We start from the raw sequence: 27,433 nt of genomic DNA on the forward strand, positions 1-27,433 counted from the left end.
GTAACAAAATTTTATTTGCCAAATTATGAGAATAACTAAACCATTATAATTGTGAGAATAATGGAAATAAATTCTACATAGTAAATGAGAAAAATTTCTTAGAAATTTTGCGTAATTTTATAAAGAATTAATAATTTATAATTATTATTTATACCAATAATAATAATTCAAATACTTATCTATACTTCTATACTATCTATACTATATCTATACTAATCAATACTATTAATACAAGTAAAATCCTCCACTTCAAAATTCCCGTCTAAACTAATATTATTAATTAATTGGTAAAAAAATTAATAAAGCTGAATTGGAAAAAAATATTTACCAAATTAATTATGAGAATAATTAAACCTTTTAATTGTGAGAATAAGAGAAACAAATTCTGCATAATAAATGAGAAAATTACGCAGATTACTTGGAAATTCTGCGTGATTTTATAACGAAATAATAATTTATACTATATCTATACTAATCTATACTATTAATAAAAGTAAAATTCTCCTCTTCAAATTTCATGCCTAAACTAATATTATCAATTAATTGGTAAAAAAAATTAATAAAACTGAATTAGTAACAAAATTTTATTTACCAAATTATGAGAATAATTAAACCATTATAATTGTGAGAATAATAGATACAAATTATGGGTAATAAATGATAAAATTACTTGGAAATTCTGCGTAATTTTATAATAAAATAATAATTTATTAATTATTATTTATACCAATAATAATAATTCGAATACTTATCTATGCTTATATACTATCTACACTATATCTATCATAATCTATACTATTAATAAAAGCAAAATTCTCCAAAATATATCTTTATAATTAAGCCAATTATACTATACAATAATAATTCGAATACTTATCTATACTACTATACTATCTATACTATATCTATACTATTAATAAAAGTAAAATCTTCATCTTCAACTCTCCCAAATTATATTTATTGGTAACAAAATTTTATTTACCTAATTATGATAATAATTAAACCTTATAATTGTGAGAATAATATAAACAAATTATGCATAATAAATGAGAAAATTACTTGAAAATTCTACGTAATTTTATAATGAAATAATACTTTATACTATAATTTTTTTTATTTATATTGGAAGGGGAAACCCAAGTTACATTTGCAGCAAGTCCTTATTTATTATACAAATTACGCCATTGGGGAATGCTCAGAACATCGTCTTCTAAAAGACTAGATATTTCATTGGGAGGGGTCGTAAGAACTGGGAATATGCATGCCTTTGGAAAAATGGCCAGCCATTTTAGCAAGGGAGTCAACTACATGATTTTGTTCATGCACGATTGCCTTTAGCTTCCATACTTCAAAGCTTCGAAGTTCTCTTCTACAAGCTTCAAGAATATTGTGTGATACTGAAGTTGGTGGTGCATTGTGGTGAATGTAGTCAACAATTTCGATGGCATCGCATTCAAATATCACCTTCTGGAAACCCATAAATGCAACAAGTTATATGTTGAAGGGAAGATTTCCTTCCAAACTGCTTCTGCCACTAGATAGTTGAGAAGAACATGCTCTATGTCTTCCACTGTATCAGTAAACAACCAACATTTATCACAGTTAGATATTCCACACTTGACCCTATTAAGATTGGTTATAATTGTCATGTTGCACCAAGCAAAGGAAAATACGAACTCGGTTAGGTATTCTAAGCTTCTATACGCTATTCCACTTGCCAAGCATCACTGGTTCTGTATCCCCTCTAGCTATGTCATATGTCGAACTGACCGAGAAGACTACATGATATTTCCTTGGACTATCCGATAGTATCATCCCATGTGGGGTCTTCTATCATTATGAATGCAGCTAGCTTAGATAAGATCTTATCAAAGTTCTCCCATGACCAGCCACTTGTTGGTGTGTAGTAGCTAGCTACTGTTCTAACCTCCTCCGAGGGTGGAATTGGGTAGATGGCAAGTTATTTGAGAGGTCTGTCTCCTATCCAGAAGAATGTACTCCTCTCGTTTCTCACATGTTTTCTAATTCCTTCCTTCAACAGGGGAACAACTTTAAGGATGTCCCTCCAAGCGTTGGACATACTTGATTTAGGCTTTCAAGATGAGCCGTCCGACGAGTTGATGACGTATTTATGCTTGAACACTTGTATCCACAGGCAATCCTCATTATTCATCAATCTCTAACCAAGCTTAGCATGCTAAATTAGGGATGACAATGGGTCGGGGATGACTACATCCATCACCTTCTATCAATAATTCGAATACTTATCTATACTTCTATACTATCTAGCTATACTACTAAATCTATACTCTATACTACTAATAAAAGTAAAATCATCATCTTCAACTTTCCCGCCTAAACTAATATTATTAATTAATTGGTAAAAAAATTAATAAAGTTGAATTGGTAACAAAATTTTATTTACCAAATTATGAGAATAATTAAACCATTATAATTGTGAGAATAATAGAAACAAATTCTGCATAATAAATGAGAAAATTACTTGGAAATTCTGTGCAATTTTATAACGAAATAATAATGTATACTATATCTATACTAATCTATACTATTAATAAAAGTAAAATCCTGCCAAAGATCTTGTGGTCAAGTAGCACCCGGTGTACACTCTCATGTGGAAGGGGGTGGGTTCGAGTCTCAGTGGAGTCATTTGTTGACTCTTTGTGCTTCAGTAGGTCCACCAAATTCTGTAATTTTATAAGGAAATAATAATTTATTAATTATTATTTATACCAATAATAATAATTTGAATACTTATCTATACTTTTATATTATCTATACGATATCTATACTAATCTATACTATTAATAAAAGTAAATCAGTGCAAATTCTGCTACCATTAGAAAGTAGGATTCGACATGGCGGTTTGATGTACTGAGAATGATAGGAGGTCTGACCCAGGAAGGTCGGGAATGGGCCTCTTTAATTGATAACATTAACCACATTTGGGGATGCAACCACCTAGGTAGCGTCTGGTTGAGGTCCACTCGAGACCAAGTTGAGATTGAGGATCTGAGGTGTTGTCGTCGGAGTCGGCCTCATTGAAAAAGTCAAGAAATGGATACATAGTTGGGATCGGCAATGCACTTAACTAGATAGCTTGTTTGTACAGGTCCCCACGGGGGCGCCAAAATGATGTGATAAATACAGTTAGGTCTTTATATACGCCTACGTATATTCTACGGAGTTATAGTCTATAGAGTATGTGAGCTTGGACAACTTAGACAATGGGTCGCTCGGAGGTTCACGAGCTAAGATGTATTGTTAGTGAAGAAATTCAAAAGTTCCCTTAACAAGTATTAAATGCGCTATTTATAGAGGTTAGTAGGGAGCACATACCGGGTGTTCGACATTCTCACCACGTGTTTCACATGCACAGGTACGGTCAGCGGCCTTTCTAATAGGTCCACGTGAGTGTTGATTCTTGACAAAATAATGACTGAGCAGAGCGATATCAAAGGTATTTGTCCTCTAACTCAGGGGGCATTCTACTAGGAACACCCGGTCCAATCGTCGAGGTCGGGACCGAGCTTAAGGTACGTTGTACAATAACCAATAATCTTAATTCTTAAAAGGACGAAATTTCTCCTCCACTCAGGTCGGACCCAGATGGAGGTCAGTCAAGATCGGGAAGTATCCCTTAGGGCATACGATATACGTATTGAGAATATATACAGTCATACGCCCGATGATTATTCCTTTTCAAATATGTTAGAAATAAAAAATGCAACTTTTTGATTATTCGAAAATGAAAATAGTAATTTATTTTTACTAATTAAGAACCATAATTATAATTTATAATAAATATAGAGACTAAATATACACTTGATTTATAACATAAGGATGAAAATGCCTTAGAAATTCTCATGAAATGAAATAATCTAAAAAATTTCACTTCAATGGCGGTTGAGTGTATTGTGGGAGTGGAAAGTTGAGACCAATTTCAAAGCACATGCGAGAGAGTAGAGACCATAGTCACCATACCGAAAAGGCATGGACCCAAGTACCAAACTCTTCGCACCAACCAACCCTCGGAATCAACGTAGCCCAAGTTGCCACTTGCCAGCCACCTCGGATTCTAAATCCACATTACAACGCTCCTCCCTAAAGCCCTTTTGGAATCCGCCGTATAAAATTCCTCAGCTCGCCTCTCTTTCTTTCACTCCACTTCAGCTACTGTGCCTGTGCGTGCCATGGTGGAAGGAAGCGGGATCATGTTTCTTCCCCAACTCTTTTCTTGATGATTAAGGTTAGCATTTTCAATCCCATTCTTGTTAATCACTTTACTAAATGCTTCCCATGTTTATTCCCTTTTCCCTAAATTTGTTTCCGATCTTTTTGCCGTAACATTTTGGGGAACTTTAATCGTTGCTGCGAAAATTGCGGCGTGCTGTTTGTCGGAGATTACATTGAGTCGTTTAAGGAAAAGAATTGAACTTTAAGGTTGGAGAGGTGCGTGTCTGAGCGCCTGAGCTAGTGGAGGTGAACACTAAATTAAATTTCGTTTTGCATTACTGAGAGCAGTTTATAATTCAAGAATTTGGGGTGAATCTTGTGTTGAAAAAGACAAACTTTTTTGGATATTTGTCACTTTACAGCTTGCAAAAGATGAACATTTCTCTCCTTGTTTTGAGGATTATTCAATTGAAATTGAATGCTTTCTTGTAGAGCCCAAAGAGGAGTTTGTTGTTTCTTATGCATTCACAAGAAGAGTCTGACTCTGAGGAATTGAGGAATTGCAGTGAAATGGAAGGTATATATCGAAACCGCTATTCAAAGAACCATCAACTTGCCCTTTATAGCTAAAGCACTTTGCCATACAAGTCAATTGTTTAGTTCTTTAGATTGACAGTGTATGGTATGAATCTATTACTTGAAATTATTGGGATCCTATTGTGGTAATATCTGATGTTTTTTTCATTCTTTACTCTCTTCAACTTGTAGCCTACAAAGAGGAAAGTATGAAAAGAATAACTTCTTAGGGAATTGTGAATAGATTTCATCAATAAGGGCATAAGCATGTTTAGAATTTTTTATGAGCTTTTAGTGCTGATTCATGTCTGTCTCTAGGGAGAAATATTAATCTCGCTTCTCCTTGAGTGATTGTTGTGTGTTCATCTGCCATACCAATGCACATGATCAATTTTCACTTCTATTAAAAACTTAAACAATTTAATATATTTGGTGCTGTTTTTGCTTCTTTTCGCTCATCTCTTCCATCTCTGTACTAGCAAGAAAACCATTCTATCACGTCTAATAGTGGTGCAATTTATGATGTTAATAGGTGGCCCAGATCCCGGTATTTCATTCGAACGGGAGAACAAGATGAATCTTGAAGTATGTGGCCCTTCCTCCTGAGTTTGCTACTTTCTGAAAGAGATGAGTAAAGTTTAAATTATTGGGCAGATATCTCATGTGTTTATATCCCGTGATTGGACGCATGACCTGTTAGTCAATAACTGTTCACCGAAGCTCATTATTCTCCAAAGATAATACCATTAGGCTTCACACAAAAAAAAAAAAANAAAAAAAAAAAAAAAAAAAAACTAATATTGACTGTTCTTTAAGAGAAACTCTTGGAGAGCGTGGTGTTATTTGTTTTTTATTTGAAGATTATTGTTGTTAATCATTGAGTGCTTACCTTAGAACTACTATGTTCTCATAACAATGGATGTGTAAGCTTTGCAAGAAGGAATGTGTCTGGCGTGTGATATTTCCTAGATATAAGCATGAGTAAGGAACTCTTGTTTTTGGAGGGAACTTCTAACAAAAATGTCTTCTTGTACGAAAAAAAAAGTTGTAATTTTTGTATTCTTTTCCTTTCAAATAGGTTGCTTTCTTTCTGTTCTTCGTCCTCGTCTTTTCCTTTTCTCAATAGGGAGTGGATCATACCCCAATTATGCTAGCACATCGTATTGAGGATTTTATCATAATTTTCCATTCCTGGAAAACTGAAAACAGAAGAAAGAAATTTTAATACTGATGTTATTCCTTACAATCTTGGTTTTTCATTGATTATGTGTTACTTGAGTTAGGTGCTTGATATAGAGCCAAGTCATACTGAAGCTGAAATTTTTGAAGCATCAAATGATCCCTTCAGCGAATGTGAAGATTATCTTTTAGGTGAACTTGCTTTTGAATAATATCTCTTATTTTTAGAATATATTTATAATAGTAATGATAAATATTATATATTATAGCATTAAATGTACTGAAAGCACTTAAGCACCATGAATTTGGGTGATATTGTTCACGTAAATAACTAAGGAGCCTGGAATGCTATATTTGTCAGGTGTAATTCAAGAAACTGAATGCTGGAGTGATCTACTCGAGATGACAAATCATGAACTCTCGAACAACAAATTTGAGGATAAAATGTTAGTTGATGACAACTGCTTGAGCTTCCCGACTTCATTCACTTCGGGAGATATTGACTACTTGGAAAATGTATCGAGTTTCTTGCCAGGAAGTATATCTTCTGATAATAATGATGAAGATGCAATATTCACTCCTGCTCTGACATCAAGTGGGTCCATCTGCATGTCTACAATCAAGCAAAACAAAGAGTTAAGTATTGGCGGGCCAAACGTGGATCATGAAAGCCTTTATCTCCAAGATTCATCCACAAAGAATTCTTCCCAAGACAGTAACTGCAATGGGGTTCATACACAGAAGAGAGTACGTAAGCCTACTCGCAGATATATTGATGAATCAGTAGATCTTATTAATACAAGACGTAATAAGAAAAAGTTAGAGGTTTCCACTTCTTTATCAAAGGATAAGTGTTATCGTGTCAAATGTAGTAAGAAACATAATAAACCTCTAGAACTCGAGTTTCAACCTGAGGAGACTCTTTGTGAAGCTATCCAAGTGCCATTTGGACCTCTAGTACCTGAAGAATGTCACATAAAGCATCCATCCAGTGTTGTGAAGGTAAAGCCAAACGAGATACCGTTGTGTGGCAACAAAGATGGTGATAAGAAACATGCATCTGATGTTAAGAAAGTGAAGCTGAACCAGTTGCCATCATTTAGCCCTGAAAATTGCTGTCAAAGGTATGAATTGGATGTGCATAAGGTTAAGTTGAACAAGACAGTCAAGGCAAAACACATGTCTGGATTTGAAGAATGTGATGGCAAGCACACATCGAATGTGAATAAGGCAAACCAGAACCACATATTACCTTTTGGTTCCAAAGAATATCTGAACAGTCCAGCATGCGATGTGAACAAGGTAAAGTTCAATGTTCTATCTGATTCCTTTCATATCTCCTCAATTAGTCAATTTACATTTGTAATATCAAAAAGAAAAAAAGAAAAAAGAATGCCACTAGTGTTCTTATGTTGTTGATAACTTATCAGTAAGAATATTTGCATATGAAATTCAAGAAATAGTTCATGAAAGGTAAGAATCATTGATTTAACGATTATTCATAGTAATTTGTTTAATGTTATACTTCACAGGTGCTAAAATCTGATGATGAGAATGAGATGTTGATGGATGAGAGTGATGATGGTGTTGTAACTTTAAGATCTGATGGAGATGGTGCTCGAAGGAAGCACCACAGGCTATGGACTGTTTCAGAGGTGAGAGAGTTAATTGATGGTGTTTCTCAATGTGGAGTTGGGAGATGGAGTCAAATAAAGAGGCTTTTCTTCTCTTCATCTGACCACCGGACACCAGTAGATCTCAAGGTATGGTTATGCCCTGTGGTCAAGTGTTATATATTCTGCTAAAAAGAGAAATCCTTTATTTTCCCTCTCTTTGCTGTTCAACCGAAAAGGCTCCTTCTGATTAAAGGGTTGCTTCTATTCTGCTCTTAAACTCCACAGGACAAATGGAGAAATCTCTTAAAAGCCACCCATCTTCAAAACCAAAGCAGCAAGAAAGCGGTCAGTTCTTCTTCCTAGTTTCATACTAATTTTCTCTCGCCATATTTGGGTGTCCTGTCAATGAGTTTTATGTATATTTGCCATGATTTGTAACAATTTTGGAACCATTGCAATGATGAATGCAGGGTAAGGGAAAGCAAAGTTTTTCATGGCGGCCCTTGCCAAAACCCATCTTGCACCGTGTCGTTGAATTGGCAAGTGTTCATCCATATCCAAGAAACTGCAGATCCAAGACTCCCCATTCTTACTAATAAACTCATGTAACATCATTGATGCTTGCAGAGTCCATATTTCGATTTGGTATCTATCTAAGAACTCTCTGTTTAGTAGCAGATTGTACATTCATACTCATTCTGTGCACTTTTACCTAAGATTGCTGCAATAGCAGGATTTTACAACTTTCTTCTTCATGTTTACTTTCTTTTGCCTTAGTACTATAATTCCCCAAACACAAAAACCTTGTAGTCAATTGACAATGACATGTGATCTTAAATTACGATGTCCTAGATTTGATCCTTAAAGATGTTTCAACAAATAAAAACACACAAAAGACTATCAGAAGGCATATGAACTTTTAAGAGCAGGGATCAAATCCCAATCCCAAATCTCAGAATAGTGGATTCCTTCACTGTAGTTTTACCCAAAAAGGCAGAGATGAAGAATAAATTCAACCTCAAATAGTTTCAATGGTACCTGGAGTCCTCAAAAAACATCAAATTTGGTATTTCAGACACTGAATGTCAAAGCAGATATATGAGGCTTGCCCAGCCATGAACATTGTAGCAATAATGGCACAGCTCTCTCAAATCACATTACTAGAAGATGGAATATAACCTCTGCAAAATACCATGATGTTTTCTATGTCCTCAACCTGTAGTTTAGGAGATACCAATGCTAAAATGAATACATTGATCAATTATACAAATAGTGTGATCCAGAGCAATAGTAAGAATTACAATAAACAGAAAGCTAAGTGAAGAATTTGCTTCTCTGGAACGTATGAAATTATCCAACTCATTTTGCTTCAGATTTTGAAAATATACATCAATATGGCATATAGAAAACTGAGACAGCTTGTGTTTTGTCTATTTGAACTACCAAAAGCAGCAACACAAAAAATGGGCAATCTATCACTAGTATTTATACATTTCTCACCGGAAGCGTTTTTCATAAGAATTGAACACGACATGGTATTCTCAAGAATTCCAGTGAAGTCTAGTAGTCTACAGATTTTGTATTGCCTCGGGACAAATACAGAGCGGGAGCTGGTGATCATCTAATAACGCCAGGGCTACATTACTTGAATGTTCAAAGCATTGAACAGATAAAGCACTGGAAGCTTTTAGCACGACAATGTAGTCAATAATGGCACACTTCAAATGCAACTATAGAGGCAATGGAACTAACCCTTTGAATAAAAACCGCTAACAAGAATTATTATCTAATTCCCTCTAGAAAACCTTCCATCTCTCTTCGCCCGAATGCCCTCCCAAGAGACGTTGCATCAATTGACCTAGCAGCCAAATAAAACATCAGCCATGCTACCATGAAATAGACTTCCATGACTGACTGGAATGCAGTTGCGAATACTTCACCGAAAATCTCGCCCAATATCCATTTTGTCAAAGACCCACAAATCATGGCTTCCCAGCCCTTGATCTCAATAGCAGGGCCGAGCAACGAAACCAACAAATGGCACCCTTCTCTCACAACCTCCCTACCACTCTTCCTCGAGTCCACAATCACAATCCAAGAGTCCACAGCAAACATAAATCCCACCAGCAACTCAACCAAGAACCATGACAATATAAAGCACACACTTTCCTTCTCATGCCCTGTAATCCATGGTGCCACATCTGAAAAAGGCATCAACTTCATTCTTACAGAAATCTTCAAGAATTCATATTGATCCTCAATTTCGCCAAAAGACCAAATTCCCAATACCTGTGCCAATGCATCCCTCACTGCCCATCGCATTAGAATGAAGCCAGAAAGCCTTCTGAGCCCCAAATTAGCACCGTCCCAAGCAGTCCTAAAATATGATTTGTAATTCCCCAACAAATTATCCAGAACCTGAACGAAAACAATGCCATGTACCCAAGTGTACGTAACCAAGAATGCAAATACCGCATACGCATAAGCAGCGGAGAATAAACCCACTAGAAAAAGTAACGCCGTGACGTCACGGCGGCCCAGCTCGAGGCCCTTCACCAAGAACTGCAAATCAACCACTGTGTTGTCATTGCGGCCATCATTAACAATCGTAGCGTTATTATCAATATCCAAGGCTTCAGAGGAAGGCTTAAACGATACGAACCCGGGGCGAACAGCTTGGGAGATGGCGATTCCATGGTCGACTACGGGGTCCGAAAACCCTAATCTTGGATCGAAATTGGAGAGAATTAGGAAAGAGGCATTGGGGGTCGGCTTCGACGAAGGGTGGAAGAGGGAGCGATCGAGGTCCGGGTCGCCAGAGAAGAAATCATCATCGAGGGTGCCGACACGGGTGAGATGAAGAAACGGGCGGCGGCGGCGATGATGACGGAGGTGGTGGTGGTGATGGGCGGCGGCGGAGGAGGAAGAGGAGAGGTCGATGCGGGAGAGGAGAGATTTGAGGGAAGGATCGCGGTCGATGAAGGAGGTGAGGAAGTGGGCCCCGTTGTCAACGTTGGAGCGGAAGATGAAGATGAGAGAGGCGAGGAAGAGGAAGAGGAGGAGGTGGGAAATGAAGATGGAGGTGGTGTGCTTGAGGAGCTGGGTGGTGGTGTGGTGGTTGATTGCAGATGACAGCGGCGGGGGCGGCCGCGGAGGGTGGTGGCGGTGGTTGTTCATGGCGGCGGCGTTAAGATGACAAAATTGTGAAATGTTGGAGGTCCAAACTGCAAATGTAATAGTCCTAGTATACTTGGATATTAAATCACAATGGCCCCATCTCTTCCTATTACACTCCCTACTTTAAATTAAAATTCTTTCCTTTTTTTTTATATGTAATATTAGTTGAATATTTAGTAATCACATTTTAACTAATTTTTGTACTCCATATTATTAAGTAATGTCAAACTCTATTTTAAAAAAAAAATGTTCTCAAACTACTTTTCTACTCAATAATTTTTATTTTTTTAAAGATAAAAAAGTCAAATAGGCCAAGCACCATGTGCTCAATTAAAACATCAATGTTTCTCTCAGAGGGAAGGGGTCACAGGATTGAACTCCGGTAGTGAGGTGTTCACTTTTTGGGCAAATTTTCCTATATAACATATTCAGTTTCATTTTATATACATTGTAATTTCATTTCAGCACAACTATAGTTTCATTCGAGATTATACATACATAGAATAGTCTTATTACAGTGAGACATGTTATTGAATTTCATTTTATACAAACTGTAGTCTTATTACAACACCACTAAATTATAATTATAATTCAACTACGGTTTCATTGAACAATATACACTCAAATATGTGAAACTCTTATTTAAATTCATTTTATATACACTATAGTTTCATTACAACACAATTATAGTATCATTTCGATATAACCACAGTTTTATTTGATAATATACACTCGATATGTGAGACATGCTATTCAGTTTTTTTTATACATACTATAATTTCATTTCAGCAAAATTAAAGTATCATTTTTATTCAACTACAGTTCTATTTGACAATATAGAATTAATATGTGAGACATGTTATTCAATTTCATTTTATACATACTGCAGTTTAATTTCAACACAACTAAAGTATAATTTCAATTCAATTACAATTTAATTGAATAATATAAACACAATATGTGAGACAGTTTGATTTTAGATACATTGTAGTTTCATTTTGTTATGAACACAAAATAAAAATATGGGATTTGTTAAAAAGTAATGACTGCCCTTTTTTTACTTAAAGAAACGACGCCGTTTCAGGCCATGATCTACAGTATAACAACCAGACTATTTGGACTACAATTGATAGAGAAAGTATATTGAATAAATACTAAACTGTACTAAAGTCGATAATACTAAAATGGAAAAAGTCAAATAGCCTCCTAAACTTTATATTAAAAAGTAATTAGGCCCATAAATTTTTAAAATTACAATTCAACACTTAAATTCAATGAAATCATACGATCAAATCTTTTTTTTTTGAGTCAACAGATACCTTCACTAAGGCTCAAACCCACTCCCTTCCACATGGGAGTGTACACCGGATGCCACTTGACCACAAGGTCTTTGGCATAACTTGTTAGTTAACACTAAAAGAATGATGACATGACATTTTTTTTTGTTTTTTTAATTTGTCAAAATCATTTTTCAAGTGGCATGTGTGACTACTGGTCGCCTAATTTTATTATTATTATTAAAAAATTTTTTTTCTGAAAATCAACACAAAAGAAATTTCATTCATAATAATCCAAACCCCTCTAGTCACCTACTTAAGGACCTTGATATGAAGAAAGCAACCAACAGAGTTAATAGTACTCAAAAAAAAAAAAAAAAAAAAACCAATCGGCTTCCTCGATCTGAGATGCTACTAGTGGTCACCTTCTTCCTCAATCTAAAGAAAGCAACCAGCTAGTCGCCTTTTTCTTCTGTTTGAAAAAGGCAATCAACAAATGTGTTGTCAGTCGCGTTTGGTTAGGTCTCAAAATTTGTGATATATATAAATAGATTCATATGTGAACCTCTTTTACGATGTGAACTGATTTGGGCCCTTTATTTAGGTGAATCAGCGGTGCTGATTGTATGACATTTTTAATTCCTTTTTTTAATTTAAATGTTTTGTTTTGTTAAGTTCTTTTTTTTTTTTTTTCTGAAAGAGAATTTTAGTCTCAACATATCATTCTTTTAGCGACAAATCAGTGGTGCAATACTTATTTGCTTTGTGTTTCCATTCTTTTTGTTTCTTCCTTTTTTTTCCTCGTGCGTGCTCTACAGAGATGGTGATTAGAATTCATCTGATTCGACTAGAATGCATTAGCTCTTACACCAGTGCATTTGGGTCGACAAAATACACTAGGTCACAACCCAGTGCACCTCCATGTCTAAAACTTTCACATCCCCTGGACACGTTCCTACACCATATTATTCTATAATCGTACAAACCGAAAAAAAAAAAAACATATCCCACAAAACAAGCATGTGTTCATGGTGTATTGGTCGCCACCGATAGATTCATCACAGTGTCCAGTTTCCATGCATGGAGATTCAAGCGGTAACGCATTTCAGACTTGGACAGGTTTTGACAACTGGAAATCACGCAGTGCAATTGTAGAAGGATACATTTATTATTTATTTATTTCACAATTAAAGGAAAGAAACGTTGCATTTCCATCGTTACCCATGTTCGTCTATTTATAATCTTGGCGATGCAATTAAGTTACAAATTATGGACCTTTAGATCAAGACATATCAATATAATGCTACTCATAAGTTCTCAAGTTCACACAATAAATTAAGATAGGTTTGTGATATCTACTACTTTACAGGGTGTTCTCTGGGGTTGTTTTGATGTGAGATTTGCTTTCTTTTACCTTTGAGAGAGTAGGGAATGGTTAGAATTGAAGAGGTTAGGTTTTGAAACAGTTTAGAAGTATTTTAGGGTATATTTTGGACTAACTTGCAGGTGAAACCGAACTTGGGCGCGAAAAGAACAGCAATGCGCAAAGAGGAGCCTGGATCACGGCCAGGCTCACGGCCGTGACCCCGGCCGTGATGCCGAGGCGTCGTTTTTCAGCGGAACAGAGTAAAGCAGGGCTCTGGGTCATGGGCCACATCCCGGCCGTGACCCAGGCCGTGACCACCGCCCAGAATTTCCAGTACGTACAGAGCAAACGAGGGCTCTGGGTCACGGGCCACATCCCGGCCGTGACCCAGGCCGTGATGGCGTCGGAAAGATTCCAGTGTGTACAGGGCAAACGAGGGCTCTGGGTCACGGGCTACCTCCCGGTCGTGACCTAGGCCATGATAGCATGGGCAGAATTCCAGTGCTGAACAGCAGTTTAGAGGCCTCTAGGTCACGGGCCACATCCCGGTCGTGACCCAAGCCGTGATGGCCGTCCTTACGAAAGCACAAAAAAAAAAAAGAGTATAAAAAAAATGTTATGTTTTCTAGTTCGTTTTTCCTAGTTCGTGAGGCCTTGTTTGTCCATCAGGGACGATGTCCAGTTTAAGTGTGGGGGGGGGGGTACTATTTCTGATGAATTTTGGATGCAGTTTGCTTGAAGGACTCAATTTGCAACTGAAGGTAATGTGCTTTCCTTGTGTTGTGGCTGTGACCACTTTCCTCTCTGCTGGTTGGTGGTTTGTTTGGTGGTACTTGTGCAGCCTAGCTTGTCAGGGATGACTCAAAGTTGAGCTTGTGTTTAATTCAGTCTCTTGCCAATAGTTGGGTTAACCTCTAACCTAAATGTTTCCCCTGTGTGTTATGCATTGCTAGTGAAGGCTTATGTGGGATTCCGGTGATATTTGTTCTGTCATAGCTTGTCTCAGTGCTCTCATAGTGAAGTCTAGAATTTGCATGCTTTGAAGTGATTTAGGCCATTGTTGTTAGCCCAAGCCTTTAAAACCTACCCTGTGTTACAATTATTTTCCCTAGTTGTCCCCTTTGAGCCTTGTTTTTGTTTAACAAGTGCAAAAGCACTTAACCCCATTCTTTGTATTGTTTTTCTTGTTTAGCCCTATCATTTAACCCTTAGCCCTTAGCCATATATTTTCCATTCACCCTTAGAGAGAATGTAGCATTTGTTCTTTAATTTAGAGGAGATTTCCCTTTTTGAGCTTATTTTTGATAGAGTTATTCATGTTATCTTTGTTCTAGTGTGGGGGTGTTGTGAAGGAAGTTATTGGTTGAAAAGAAATAAAAGAAAAGTGAGAAATTGTTGTTAGAGAAAAGTTTGAAAAAGAAGTTTGAAAGTGAAGAAAAGGTTTGTGAAAAAGAAAAAGAAGGATGAATAAAAGTGCAAGTCAGGATTGTTAGAATAAAAGTCCTCACCCCCACTAGTTTAGAATACTCTTGTGCTTTCAAATATTTTTGCGCTCTTGCTCATATTTTCCATGTCTCCTCTAGGTTTAGTTGGGAATAAGTGTGAAATTCTCTCTTTTTTGTTTATTTTTCCATACCCTTTCTTTGTTTAGCCACTCACCCTTAGCCCCATTACAAGCCAAATAAAGTCCTATTTGATCTTAGCATGCAGTTTTAGAGTGATCTATGTGAGTATGAAAGGCATGTCTATGGGAGTTCATCTTAAGCCAAGTCTTGCATAATCTCAACTGAGTACATGTGCATACAGGGTTCTAATCTACCTTAATTCTGGTGCTCGGTTATTGGCCTGAGAAGGGAACTCACTTGTGATTCTGAGATGATTCTTAAAGCAGGTTAGGTTGCATGAGTTGGTTGGTGGAATGATTGGTTGAGCAGGAAGGAAGTGTGATCAGTTGCAGTGTTTGGAGGGAAGATTATCCTGGTAATTGCTTGAGGACAAGCAAAAGTTCTAGTGTGGGGGAGTTGATATCTACTATTTTATACAATAATTCACCCCTTATTTTAATTGTATTTCCCTTATCCTAGTGAAATTGGGAATTGTTTGTGTGTTATATTGTCCAAGTGTTGAATTATCTACAAGGAACTACAAAGGAGGAAATTTGGAGCATTTTGGACAAGTTCTGGAAGAAAAGGGAATTACAAGGAAGAAAGGAAACAAGAATACAAATGGGAAAATGATTGGAAGTTGCCTAATGGGCCAAGACCCATATATCTCCTATATATTCTACCTATTCTCTACAATTAAAAGAGGTTCCCTTACAGAGTTCTGAACCCTAGCTTTTAGTTTATATTTCTCTATCATAGTTTAGATTAGTTTCACATTAGATTATTTAATTTCAAGATTGGATTTGTTCTTTATCAGTTAAGTTCTCTTATTCCTTTATTACTTTCTTGCAATGTTTATGGTTATTAATTATTGCTTTGTTTTGTTTACTCCCATCATGCGGGAGTAGTTCGTTTATGGGTTTGAATTAGGGATCCATTGTTAATCTTGATGTTTAATTGGTAATTATTTGCATAAAGGGATTGAATCTTTTACCTAGGGTTTATGTTGATTTGGGGATTTCTTTGCACTAGTTATTGGTTTGTGGCCAGAATTAATTGCTAGCCTAGGAGAGGGATTCATTACAATGACAGTTGGATGGAGACCTCGAGCCTTACCAATTTCAACCTAATTTTCCTGCTATGAAAGTAGAGGTAATTTTGGGGGCTTACAATGCTTAGGTGCTTAAGGTTATGATTGATGCATCACGACAGTGGGTCAATTTTAGCCTAATTTTCTTATTGATTACGAAAGTAGCTGAGTAGAATTCTTTTGTGCATTGCCCATATATCCCTTGGTTAATTATTTTTTCCATAATCCTGAGTTTGTTAGAACATCAAGGTTACAATCCCCCTAATCTGGCCCATACTTTTATCATACAGTTTACACCTTAATCAATTGCTTTCTTTTACATCATTCAGTCTTTGTTGCTTGGATTCTATTAATTCATATACTCTAGTGCCTGGTAATTCACACAGTTTCGTGCCATAGCACCAATCCTCAGCGGAACGACATTACACCCTTTTTACACTCATCATTTGTGCTCATCAGTTTGCACCTGAACTCAAGCTTATAGCGAATGACTTTGTGTTCTAGTGGCATCCGATTGCACCCCCATGTGGAAGGGGGTGGGTTTGAGCCTCAGTAGAGGCGTTGCTGTCTCTTTGGATCAGAAAGATTATTTTTTAAAAATATGCAGTGATATTTTTGTAAATAATTGAACTTTGAAGTACAAATAAATTGTGCACCAATTACCTGCAATTTAACGCATGTTACTTGTACCAAAATTCAAGTTATTTACAAAAAATGTCACCACACTTTTTTTAAATTATATATGATCCGTTAAATCTAGACATTGGTGCAAAGGTAAATTACTTGCACTATTAAATGAAAATGGTTGCACTTTTAAGTGATTTTACTTGCACCCTTGCACCAATTACTTGCAATTTTAATACATGTTACTTGTACCAAAATTCAAGTTATTTACAAAAATGTCACCGCATTTAAAAAAAAATTACATATGATCCGTTAAATCTGGATAGGTGGACGACTGCAATTGGTTCTCAGTTCTCTCTTGAGCATCCATTCTCACTTGTGTGTGTGTGTGTGTATATATATATAAAATTTATTTGTATATGTGGCTTGACACATAAGCTGCCATGTGAAAATTATCAATTTTTACATGGAAATAACCCGCTATTGCGTTTAAATGTATAAAATAACAAGTTGAATATTTAGTAATCACATTTTAACTAATATTTTATTAGAGATAAATCAGTCAAATACGATCCTAAACTTTATACCAAAACATAATTGGACTCATAAATTTTAGAAAGTTACAATTAAACATTTAAATTCAATGAAACTATGCAATCAAATATTTGATTGTTATCGGTAACTTATTAGTTAACACTTAAAAGAATGATGGCATGAGATTTTTATTTTTATTTGTTTTTTTAATTTGTAAAAATCATTTTTTCTAGTGGCATTTACGGCCGTTCGCTGCCTACTTAATGACCTTGATTTGAAAAAAGCGATCAATCGGCTTCGTCGATCTGAAGAATGCCATTGGTGATCACCTTCTTCATCAATCTAAACAAGGCGACTATATACACACACATACTAATCTAATAAGAGGCAATTAGGCCTATAACAAGAACTACAAAATGTTGGTCCAATTGTTTGTTTAAATAAATGGTTCATATTATTTTGATTTTAGTATTTTTTATTATTTTTCTTACTTTACCATATATTATATTATTTACTTTTCCTAAATACTCTCGCATTTCGTCACTATAAACTTTATTAACAAAATATTCCGTTAACTATTTATAATTCTTAACTTACTCATTGACTTCCATAAGGAATGTCTTAGGCTCGAACTCATCCCAATCAGAGTTGGGCATAATTGTCGAACATATACTATTAATATATTAGAGTGTATTAAAAATATATAATATAAAAGTTAACATAACTTTGGTCAATAATTAGTCAGACTATATACATAGTATTCAAAGTTGCACATGAGATACTACCAACAAAAAAAAATAGCATTGTTACTTCGTCCCTCCCTTGCGACGTCGCAGCTGCAGCATTGTTACTTCAATGCGGGGTACCACGCCGATTCTATGAAATCAACTTTTGGAGTAGCTTTGTTAATGCAAAACGAAGAATTCATAGCAGCATGCGCAGGGTGTCTTCCAGTCTGTTTCACTCATCTGATGGCGGAAGCTGCTGCTTGCAGGGAAGTTTTGGCATGGCTTAGGCGCAAGGGGGTGGTGGACGTTCACATATTGCTCGCAACTCTGGGGAGGCTTAACAGCACCGCAACCTGCTTTTCGGTCCTACGCCGCCCTTGCCATTGATGCGTGTAGGGCGACTATGTCAACATTCAGACAGTGCCAAGTTAGTTTGGTCCCTAGATCAGCAAATGTTATTGTTCATACTCTTATCTCTATGGCGTTTTCACATCTAGATTCTGTGTACTGGGACTCTGTCCCTCCTAACTCTATTTCCGCGTTTTTGCATTGATATATCTGGTTCTTTTGGTTTTCAAATAAAATAAGAGAGATGTTCAAATAATTAACATTAAACTGACATTAAACATTTGATTAAAAATCATATTATAAACTGATCATAATTAACACATTTCACCAAAATGTACTTGAAATGTACATCCAGACCACAAGGTGAACCGAAAAGGTCACCTGGATAGACCAAACCGCCATGAACCGAAAGGTTCCAGGCCGAAAAATAATTTACTCGGAAAGTAAAATTTCACAAGGTCGCAAATTGAAAGGTTCCAAATTAAAAAGTCGCTTACCCAGAAAGTAAATTTTCTGAAGGTTAAACCGAAAGGTTACATATCCACCGAGAAGTAAACCCCTCTTCTCGGTTGAGTGGCATTTAACAACACTTTCCGGTTTAGTTAGGAAAAAATATTATCAAGAAGTTGGCATAACTTAGCTAGATTGCCAAGGTCGCGACACGCAAGAGAAATTATCTATGCTATACAATTCAAGCTCATATATATACTTAGTGCAAACCCACTTTTCATTTTAATGTGGGACAAAGACTACTCCCAAGCATTCCAAACTCCATTTTCCATTCAAATGAATATACTTTGAGAATCAATATCTCATTTACCTATTATTCATCTTGAGTGTACAATATATCAATTTCTCTGTCTCACTTCAAAGAACCTAAATCCACTTTACTCGACATAAATCAAAAGTAGATCCCCGCATATATTTATATCACAAAATAATCTCTTAAATTTTCATTTTATTTTACTACAAATTTCCAAAATCTTCTTCCTTCCAAATTATCAACTTTTTTTTTTCACTTTCTTATTTAGTGTAAAAAAAAAAAAAAAACCTGAGTTTGTGATGCCCTTATAATGTTACTAGTTTTTAATGCCAAAATGTTAGGTGGCTTCATGTGATCCCCAGAGTTGAGTATAATCATTGCAACAAGTTTAAATGCATACAGGACTAGCGTTGAAAATTATATACAAAAATCATGGTCCACTTGTGTAAATGTGGCTCCATCTAGGATAAGAAGAATCAAGTTGTATTGCGCACTTAGAAATATTTTGAGCTTAAAATATAGACTAACCAATCTCACTTAATGACAAATAAAAGATTGATTCTGATTACTTCATAGTTGTACCATGAAGGTGTCGAGGCCTATTTAGTGCATCGATCCACCGATTTCTCATTTCTTTTTCTTTTCTTTTCTCTTTTGTTTTTTTTTTTTCATCAGAAAAATGAAAAAAAATGTTTATCAACATATAGTTTTCAAATCTTTTGTAAAATTGAAAAAATAATAAAAAAATAATATAACACTATGGTTATATGAGAATGCTCTTCTTCGAGTCAAAAGCTTATAAACTCCATAAAGTAAAGGAGAAAAATACCTGGTTGTAATTCAAGTGGCAATCCAACTCCGAAAAAGATAGATATGAGAAGGGAATGTCTCACAAATTTCAATATATATTCTTTAGTATTTCTTCATTTACCAGGTAAATATTTATATAAGATCATAAAAATCATCCAAGCACTACCTCATTACTTGTAAGGTGTTACACTGTTACCCATGAAAAGTATAGAAAATAGTGAATAATAATAATAATAATAAATAAATAAATAAATAAAGGGAGTTGTATTACCACTTTTCTCACATTGTTGAAAAAAAAAAAATGAAACCTTGAGACTTCTATATATATAGGAGCCTCAAGGCTCCAATAATTTTAGCTTGTTCATCTGAATCAGATTGCCAAGGTACTGAGGGCTCCTCTATGAAAGGAGCCCTTAATGTTCCTTTATTAGTAATATTTTTTTTAATTAATAAAGAGGGGTGGTTTGGAGATAGAATTTCCTTTTCCCAAATGCTGCTTAAGGCAGTGTTTGGGTTAGTCTAATTTAACATGTTATTGTAGGTAACTTTTAAATTAAAAGTAATAGGTGTCAATATGTTTTGATGACTTGGATCTCAATAAATTATTATTATTATTATTATTATTATTATTATTATTATTATTATTATTATTATTATTATTATTATTATTATCACCACCATTATTATTAGTAGTCGACGACTAGTCGTAGTAGGTGAATTGGGCATCAAAGTCATAAAAACATATAGAGGTGACATTCCAATCACATTTAACTTGAAAGTTACGTACAATAGCAGGTCAAATTAGGCTAATTACTTACATTTTTTTTATAAAAAAAAAAGGTCAGGTGTCTAATTATATTGAAACTTTTTTCTAGTTCAAAGGTGTAATTACACTTTTTATATGCGCGATGCGCACAAATATATGCACAATATTAATACTCAATGTTAAAAACATCTTTTTAAAACAATAGTATATAACTTTCTTTTTTTAAAAAAAAATTATAGTTATAGAATTCATATTATATTAAAAGTATAGTTGATAATTTTAGTAACAATTATGGTATGATTAATATTATTAAAGATAATTCTAAATATAATTATGGTAACATTTAATTAAAATCTAATGAAATTAAACTTATTTCTCATTTAAAAAAAAAACTTATTTCTCATAATAATATGTTTACATACATTATTACAGTGGAAGAATATAAAAAGAGCAAATTGTCATTTTGGTCCACTGACTATAAAGATCCTATTAATTACAGTCCACGACTTTCAAAACTGTTAATTTCGTACCATAACTATTCAATTTGTGTCAATTTCGGTCACTCCGACCAAATTACCGGCCAAATGTTGCCGGAAAGTCCTAAACCCTAAAATAACAAGGTATTTTGGTCATTTCACATTCTTGTCTTCTTCTCCAGCCACCTCCCACTTTTCTTGCATTTTTCCGGCGACGCCTTCGCGTTGAACAAAGCAATAGACAGCAGTGTTCCCCGCCGTTACCGATAACTGGGACCAAGGTGCAATGGGCTTAGGCCGAGATGTCTGTTTAGCGATGAACACCGCCGTTGTGGTTTCGAGATGTCTGATGCCCTCCAACTCTATCATCTCCCTTGTGGTTTCGAGATGTCTGTTTTGCAGAGCCAGGTGTAATGGGCTTAGGTCCTCACAATTTAGCTTCCTAGAAAAAGATGGCATTAAGCTCATCATTTCCACCACGAAAATGGTGTTGCCTCTACGGATGGAGTGTCCTCAATTTCTTTGAGGATGTTTGGATTTTGTCGAATTATTGTTTCGTACAGAATATCTATGTTGTTTTCTTTGCTTGTAGTTTCAAAACGGACAACATTTTCTTTTTGTTTTGTGACTCCGACGTCTGCTGCTCTGTTCATCGCGAAGGTGTCACCGGAAAAATGCAAGAAAAACGGAAAAAGTGGGAGGTCGCCGGAGAAGAAGACAAGAATGTGAAATGAACAAAATACCCTTGTTATTTTAGGATTTAGGACTTTCCGGCGACATTTGGTCGGAGTGACCGAAATTGATAAAAATTGAATAGTTATGGTACGAAATTAACAGTTTTGAAAGTCGTGGACTGCAATTAACATGACCCCTATAGTCAGTGGACCAAAATGATAATTTGCTCATATAAAAAAAGATATTATGTATGGTAATAATAATGCGAAAAGATAATAGAAGTTATAACGGTAGGCATACTTTTGTCCAAAAAATTATATAGTACAACTCTTAAAGTGTAATGTATAAAATATTTAACATAAAAAAATGGACATAAACCAAGAATATAACTTTGGATTGAGACTTATTATGTTTTTAGATTAAAAATAAAATAACAAGATTTAATATTGTTGAGAATATTAATCCCAAGGTTAGAAGCACGAAATCAAGAAAAATCCAAGTTGTGTGGTAAATACACTTTAAAATCAATTCGCTACCTCTAGAAGGTGTTAGGAGGGTTGCAGCGCCAGTCTCCTATGATAAAATAAACACATAATATTTTAGGTTTGTGTGGGCTGACGTTTTTGAGAGAGAATTAGCAACGTTAATTAGGAGTATAAAACAAGAATTTCATAACGCTTAAACCATCTACCCATCACTGTGGTATTTATAGGAGATGCTTAAAATCGTAGCATTAAAATGGAAATTATATCTTATTTAAAAATCATATTGTAACCTTCCATAATTAAGAAAATAACAATAGCGGTTATGGAATTACTCATAATTAATTCGTAAGTTGACTATAAGTAACCAATTACAGAATCATTATATTAAGATACGCAACGCGAAGGTACACTCGAGAAGTACATGACTAAGAGGTATTTAACCACTTGGTACTAGCCGAGAGGTTCACTACGGTAGATCGTAAGGTCCACCGATCAAGATGTACCGCTCGATGTGGTAGACCTCATGGTCTAAAATAACATGGCTATTACTATGTTCACCAGGAGACTTACAAGTAATGAGATGTTAATCTTTGAGAAAATGGCCTTTAATTGTGCATTGTGGTTGCCAAAACTTTAGTGAAACTTAAATTCATAGTCGGTTGAGCTAAGAAGGATAGGATGGGATGGGATGATATAGTGACATGTTTCGAGTTATTGCTCCAAAATGTTAAAGTTGCTTAAAACAACTTTTTCGTCAAATTTATGAGAAAATCATATTGCATGTAATCTGTCATTAACTAATAATTAATTTACCAAATACTTTTCTACAATCAACTAATGCTATCAACTAATCAAACTCACTAACCCAATCAACTAACAACTATTTACCAAACCTCAAAAAATACCGTCAAAATCCGGTTTCTAATTGTTAAGAGTTGTAAAGAATAGATCAAAACCCTTGAAAGATTTTTTAAGAAATGCAAATTTTCCTAATTCCCACTTGGTACAGATAGCCTTGAAAACAACGTTATTATCATGTAATAATGTTCAAACAGTAGAAGAGGAAAATTAGGTGTAAAAGTCGTCAATGTAGAAAATAATGGAGTAGGTGGGCCAAAATAAATGTAAATCCAAAATATATGACCATCACCATTGAACATTAAGCATACATTCCACTAGCTTATTGAACGGTGGATTGTTTGTTTGGAAGAAAATAAGAAAAACAGCAGAGCAGGAGCAATGAAAATCCCTTGCAATCTATAATATTAGTCTCAATGGAAGTGCAGAAGTAGCACAAAGAATCATCATCTTCCCAAACAATTAAGGAAAGCCAGCCGGGATGGCGGAGTGAATGCCTTACTGGAAGTCTGGCTTCTCGGGGTATGTGCAGCCAGGCCTCTGGATGATCACGTTTGCTCCATAGCAACCTGCTCTAACGCACTCTGCAATCGGTTTTTCCTGGACCAACTGCGAGAGGAATCCCCCGACAAATGCATCACCTGACAAAGTTTACAGATTATTAAGTGTCAATGAATTCCTTCCTTGCCTCGATTACATATGCAGTTTAATTAAGCAACATAAAAGATTTTGTGCTTGCTTGATCAATGCCCGCCATTATGGCGTACACTTTTGGGGGTTGGAGGACTTGAAGAACTCATTACTTTGGGTTTAGGAAGGCTCGTGTTAAACTAGTTACAAGTGGTACAAGCCACATAGACCACATACCTACCGCCCCATTAGTGTCAACGAGTTTCTCTTGTGGCAACTTTATATCACAGGATTCAAACTCGTGCCCTTGGGTTTAGGAAGGCTCGTGTTAAACTAGTTACAAGTGGTAGAAGTCACATAGACCGCCACATACCTGCCCCATTAGTGCCAACAACGAGTTCGTCTTGTAGCAACTTTATCACAGGATTTGAACTCATGACTTTGGGTTTAGGAAGGCTCGTGTTACAAGTGGTAGAAGTCACGTAGATACCACATACCTGCCGCCCCATTAGTGTCAACAAGTTCCTCTTGTGGCAACTTTATCACAGGATTCGAACTCGTGACTTTGGGTTCAGGCGGCCTCGTGTTAAAAACTAGTTCTATAACTTATAAGTGGTAGAAATCACATAGACAGCATACCTGCACCATTAGTGTCAACAAGTTTCTCTTTCGGCAACTTTATCACAGGATACAACTGTACTTTCCCGTCCTCAGCTACAACAACAGGATCGGCGCCCTGAGTAATAACAGTGATTCTCTTGTGTGTTCCCGATGCCTTAGGCCATTGGGAGATTTTCAAAGCTATTTCTTCAACATTATCGGTCTGGTTCACAAAAGCAATATCATTAGGTGTAATATAAAATGATCAAAACACCGTTATTAAATAGTAGGAAACATAATGCAAAACAAATATTACCTCCCAACCATGAACTTTTGAGAAGGTTCTTGCTTCTGTCTCATTTCCAAAGATGTAGTCCGCATACCTAAACAGCAAAAATGGCAACCGTGAATCAATGTCTGTTATCAATTATTGAATTACTATTTAAAATTATACAGTATAGTGCTTACGGCAAAGCCTTCTCTTGGACTTCCCTGAAAAACTCACAAATGAATGGAGCGGAAAGGTTCATCGTGAACACCTACAATTAAGAAAGTACCAACATTTTTCGCTCAGAAACAGCCTTAGAAGAACAAAATTTCACCTGATTCGCGTACAGAATCATACCTTGTTGTTGGCAGCTGCATGCTCAGCAACAAGCTGAATGGATTCTGGGGAAACAGTGAGGAAAAATCCAGCAATGTAGATGTACTTGGCCTTCTCAACTATATGCAAAAATAAATGGTAGGTTAAAGTAAAAGAATTTAGAACTTGGGACATAATATAAGTTACTCTGTATAAGAAATGAAGCATACCCAACGCCCAATTTTCTGCTTTTCTCAAATGTTCAGACTTGTAGCAATTTGCAGCCGACAAGTTGGCAATGAGTGACCTGCAGAGTTAGTTTTTCCATGATCCCGTTAGGCAAATAATGCATGTCGAGAAGTTTGAAAGTATTCCTAAACTGTACATTCAGAAGAGTTGAGTCCTTTTCCGTGTTGCCCTTTCTTTAAAAAAGTTTATTTTGTGTTATTGTCATTACCAATTTGAAAAAACAAGATAAGTTTTTGCAAAAGCACAGGCCATTAGGACTTAGGAGCATCTAAGAATCACTGTTTGCTAACAAACATTTTCTCTACAGATCCCAATTTTAATTAACTCTCTTTACTAATTAATCTATATTATGCCTAAGGATTTTCATGGTCATATTTGTGTGCACACAAGAATTTCTAAAGACAAAGCAAAGCATCAGACATTCAGACTCACCTTTCACCATCGAGCACACAAACAGCACAAGTACCGGTTGGTGTAGTCTCATGCTCGTAATAGTGAACCTAAACATGCCATAATGTTAAAGAAAGGAATAGGCATCATCTTAGTAACCCAATTACATAAAACCGAAACAACATATAGCAAAAACACGACTATTGAAGCAACAAAAATATTGTTGGGTGGAGGCCGTTAAAGGCCAAGTCTAGCACCCGGTAGCTAGGGATCATTGGGCGGAGGCCGGTAAAGGGCTTAAAAGGCCAAAGGCCAAGTCCAGCACCCAGCAGTCTCGAAAATGTGTGGTCGCCTTCGCTACTAGCTATAGCTTTCGGCGTAGTGGTGAGCGCTTGTCCTAACTCCTAACAAATATGATTATTAGGAGACCAAATAAAAAGCAGCAGAGGCAAAAGTTACATTAACACCAGCTTCTTTTGCATGTTTCTTCATTTCCTCCCCGAACTTGTCCTTTCCAATGCAACCCATGTAACTGGTGGCACCCGGTTTTTGAAGCATCCACTGCAAATGCAAGACAAAAGTTGTTTTTATGCTCTTACTAAACCATCTTCCAGTTATGTAAATCTTATTTAAGCCAATAATAGTATGATACCTGAGCAACTCTGATTGAATTTTGAGTTGCACCTGTGACACAAAATTAGCAAACAACCATGTAACCAAAATCAACAAACATCATTAAAAAGAAGAATTTGACACACAAGTTCTCAAGACTTCCAAGTTCCAAGGACAGTACCTCCAGCAATATACTCAACAGTATACTTAGATGTCATTTCTTCATACCTGATAACAAACAAGACTTTCAGCATCAATTGAACCACCAAAACAATCGTCACAGAGTATTCTCCACAGTTCAACAACATATTTAGGCAAAACTTACATAGGCAAGTGTTTTTCATCGGCAAGAATTGCATTGTTCAACTTGACATCGTACCTATCAGTTAAAAAGAAAAGGTCATTGTCATAAACAGAAATACCCACATCAATGTGCTGCATCAATTCAGATCAACAACAAGATCAAAGATCAAACAAATCAAGCACCAAACACACGCTAAATTCAAGGATCTTGAAATTCAGCCAGATCTAGGATCTCAAACAACCCATTACACAGTCCACCAGTCCAATGAAAGAAACAAAAGCTAGGAGATTTTTGCCAATGTGGATTGAAAATAAAAACAAACGCGAAAAAAATGGGAACTTGGGAAATCTAAAGATCTGGGCATCAATGAAATGGCAAAGGTGCGTACTTGTTCAAGAAATCATTGTCGACGACAGCAGAAATATCGAGGAGTGGATTTCCCATCCCCAAAAGAATTCCCTCGCACGCCATTCCCTTGTTGCTGCAAACGCTTCAAATCTTGCAAGGAGTGCAAATGCAAACGCTTTCAGAAGCAACTGATGGAATGAATGATGCTAGTTTGTGAGTGTGAGCATATATATATATATACTTTCGGAAGTCATCGCAAGTGGGCTTGGGTTGGTGAAGGGTTGGTGAGATGCAGACTCCCAGACCCAGTCTTGAAGGACAGAATTTTTTACTGCACCAAATTTGCTATTGAAAAAATATTATTTTTTTTATATACATCTTACTCTAATAAAATTATAAACACAATTTTAAAGTATATTTAATTTGGAAAAACTTTGACTTAGTGAAAATGCTCTCTAGCTTATCGAAAAACCAAATGCCGGTCGGAGTCTCGGCGGAGGAGGCTAACCTCCTCCAACGCAATAAGAAGAAGACGAAAAGAGGTCTATTTGAGAGGAATAATGATCCGATG

The 27,433-nt window shown here is 35.9% G+C and overlaps 3 protein-coding genes across 8 annotated transcripts; 1 reads left to right on the forward strand and 2 right to left on the reverse strand.

Moving 5' to 3' along the window:
* The first annotated feature begins 4,120 nt into the window (after positions 1 to 4,120).
* On the forward strand, positions 4,121 to 8,406 carry LOC116022518. 6 transcript variants are annotated; one of them, XM_031263254.1, is made up of 9 exons: positions 4,126 to 4,267; positions 4,422 to 4,500; positions 4,617 to 4,771; positions 5,303 to 5,355; positions 6,054 to 6,141; positions 6,311 to 7,251; positions 7,482 to 7,712; positions 7,851 to 7,910; positions 8,036 to 8,406. In XM_031263254.1, exons 3-9 carry the CDS (start codon positions 4,714 to 4,716, stop codon positions 8,159 to 8,161), a joined length of 1,557 nt encoding a protein of 518 aa, XP_031119114.1. In that variant the 5' UTR covers positions 4,126 to 4,267; positions 4,422 to 4,500; positions 4,617 to 4,713; the 3' UTR covers positions 8,162 to 8,406. The 6 variants fall into 6 exon arrangements, with proteins under 6 accessions (XP_031119109.1, XP_031119114.1, XP_031119111.1 ...); XM_031263251.1 differs by having other exon boundaries at positions 4,127 to 4,267; positions 4,687 to 4,771; XM_031263252.1 differs by having other exon boundaries at positions 4,127 to 4,267; positions 4,433 to 4,500; positions 4,687 to 4,771.
* Positions 8,407 to 9,347: 941 nt separating this feature from the next.
* Positions 9,348 to 13,667, reverse strand: LOC116023424. Its single transcript, XM_031264424.1, has 2 exons — positions 13,520 to 13,667; positions 9,348 to 10,285 (listed from the first exon to the last, which is right to left on the reverse strand). The coding sequence occupies exons 1-2, from the start codon at positions 13,665 to 13,667 to the stop codon at positions 9,348 to 9,350; spliced, it is 1,086 nt and encodes a 361-aa protein (XP_031120284.1).
* A 9,689-nt stretch (positions 13,668 to 23,356) lies between these two features.
* LOC116022521 (adenosine kinase 1-like) lies at positions 23,357 to 27,070 on the reverse strand. Its single transcript, XM_031263256.1, has 12 exons — positions 26,903 to 27,070; positions 26,536 to 26,589; positions 26,392 to 26,438; positions 26,251 to 26,282; positions 26,058 to 26,159; positions 25,641 to 25,708; positions 25,190 to 25,266; positions 25,002 to 25,099; positions 24,845 to 24,915; positions 24,693 to 24,759; positions 24,416 to 24,599; positions 23,357 to 23,787 (listed from the first exon to the last, which is right to left on the reverse strand). The coding sequence occupies exons 1-12, from the start codon at positions 26,983 to 26,985 to the stop codon at positions 23,645 to 23,647; spliced, it is 1,026 nt and encodes a 341-aa protein (XP_031119116.1). The 5' UTR covers positions 26,986 to 27,070; the 3' UTR covers positions 23,357 to 23,644.
* Between the last annotated feature and the right edge of the window lie 363 nt (positions 27,071 to 27,433).

Source organism: Ipomoea triloba, chromosome 6, assembly GCF_003576645.1.
Source record: "Ipomoea triloba cultivar NCNSP0323 chromosome 6, ASM357664v1".
Classification (NCBI taxonomy): Eukaryota; Viridiplantae; Streptophyta; class Magnoliopsida; order Solanales; family Convolvulaceae; genus Ipomoea; species Ipomoea triloba.

Excerpts from the sequence above, each read along its gene's own strand:
- LOC116022518 (XM_031263249.1), top strand. Across the intron at positions 4,772-5,302 it reads GAATTGCAGTGAAATGGAAG|GTGGCCCAGATCCCGGTATT; the intron begins GTATATATCGAA and ends TGATGTTAATAG. Across the intron at positions 7,713-7,850 it reads GGACACCAGTAGATCTCAAG|GACAAATGGAGAAATCTCTT; the intron begins GTATGGTTATGC and ends TAAACTCCACAG.
- LOC116022521 (XM_031263256.1), bottom strand. The coding sequence starts at position 26,985 with ATGGCGTGCGAGGGAATTCTTTTGGGGATGGGAAATCCACTCCTCGAT. Across the intron at positions 26,283-26,391 it reads TGTTGAGTATATTGCTGGAG|GTGCAACTCAAAATTCAATC; the intron begins GTACTGTCCTTG and ends TTTGTGTCACAG. Across the intron at positions 25,709-26,057 it reads CAAAAGAAGCTGGTGTTAAT|GTTCACTATTACGAGCATGA; the intron begins GTAACTTTTGCC and ends TGGCATGTTTAG.
- LOC116023424 (XM_031264424.1), bottom strand. The coding sequence starts at position 13,667 with ATGACCCAGAGCCCTGCTTTACTCTGTTCCGCTGAAAAACGACGCCTC. Across the intron at positions 10,286-13,519 it reads AAGTTCGGTTTCACCTGCAA|GGTTTTCGGACCCCGTAGTC; the intron begins GTTAGTCCAAAA and ends ATCCAAGATTAG.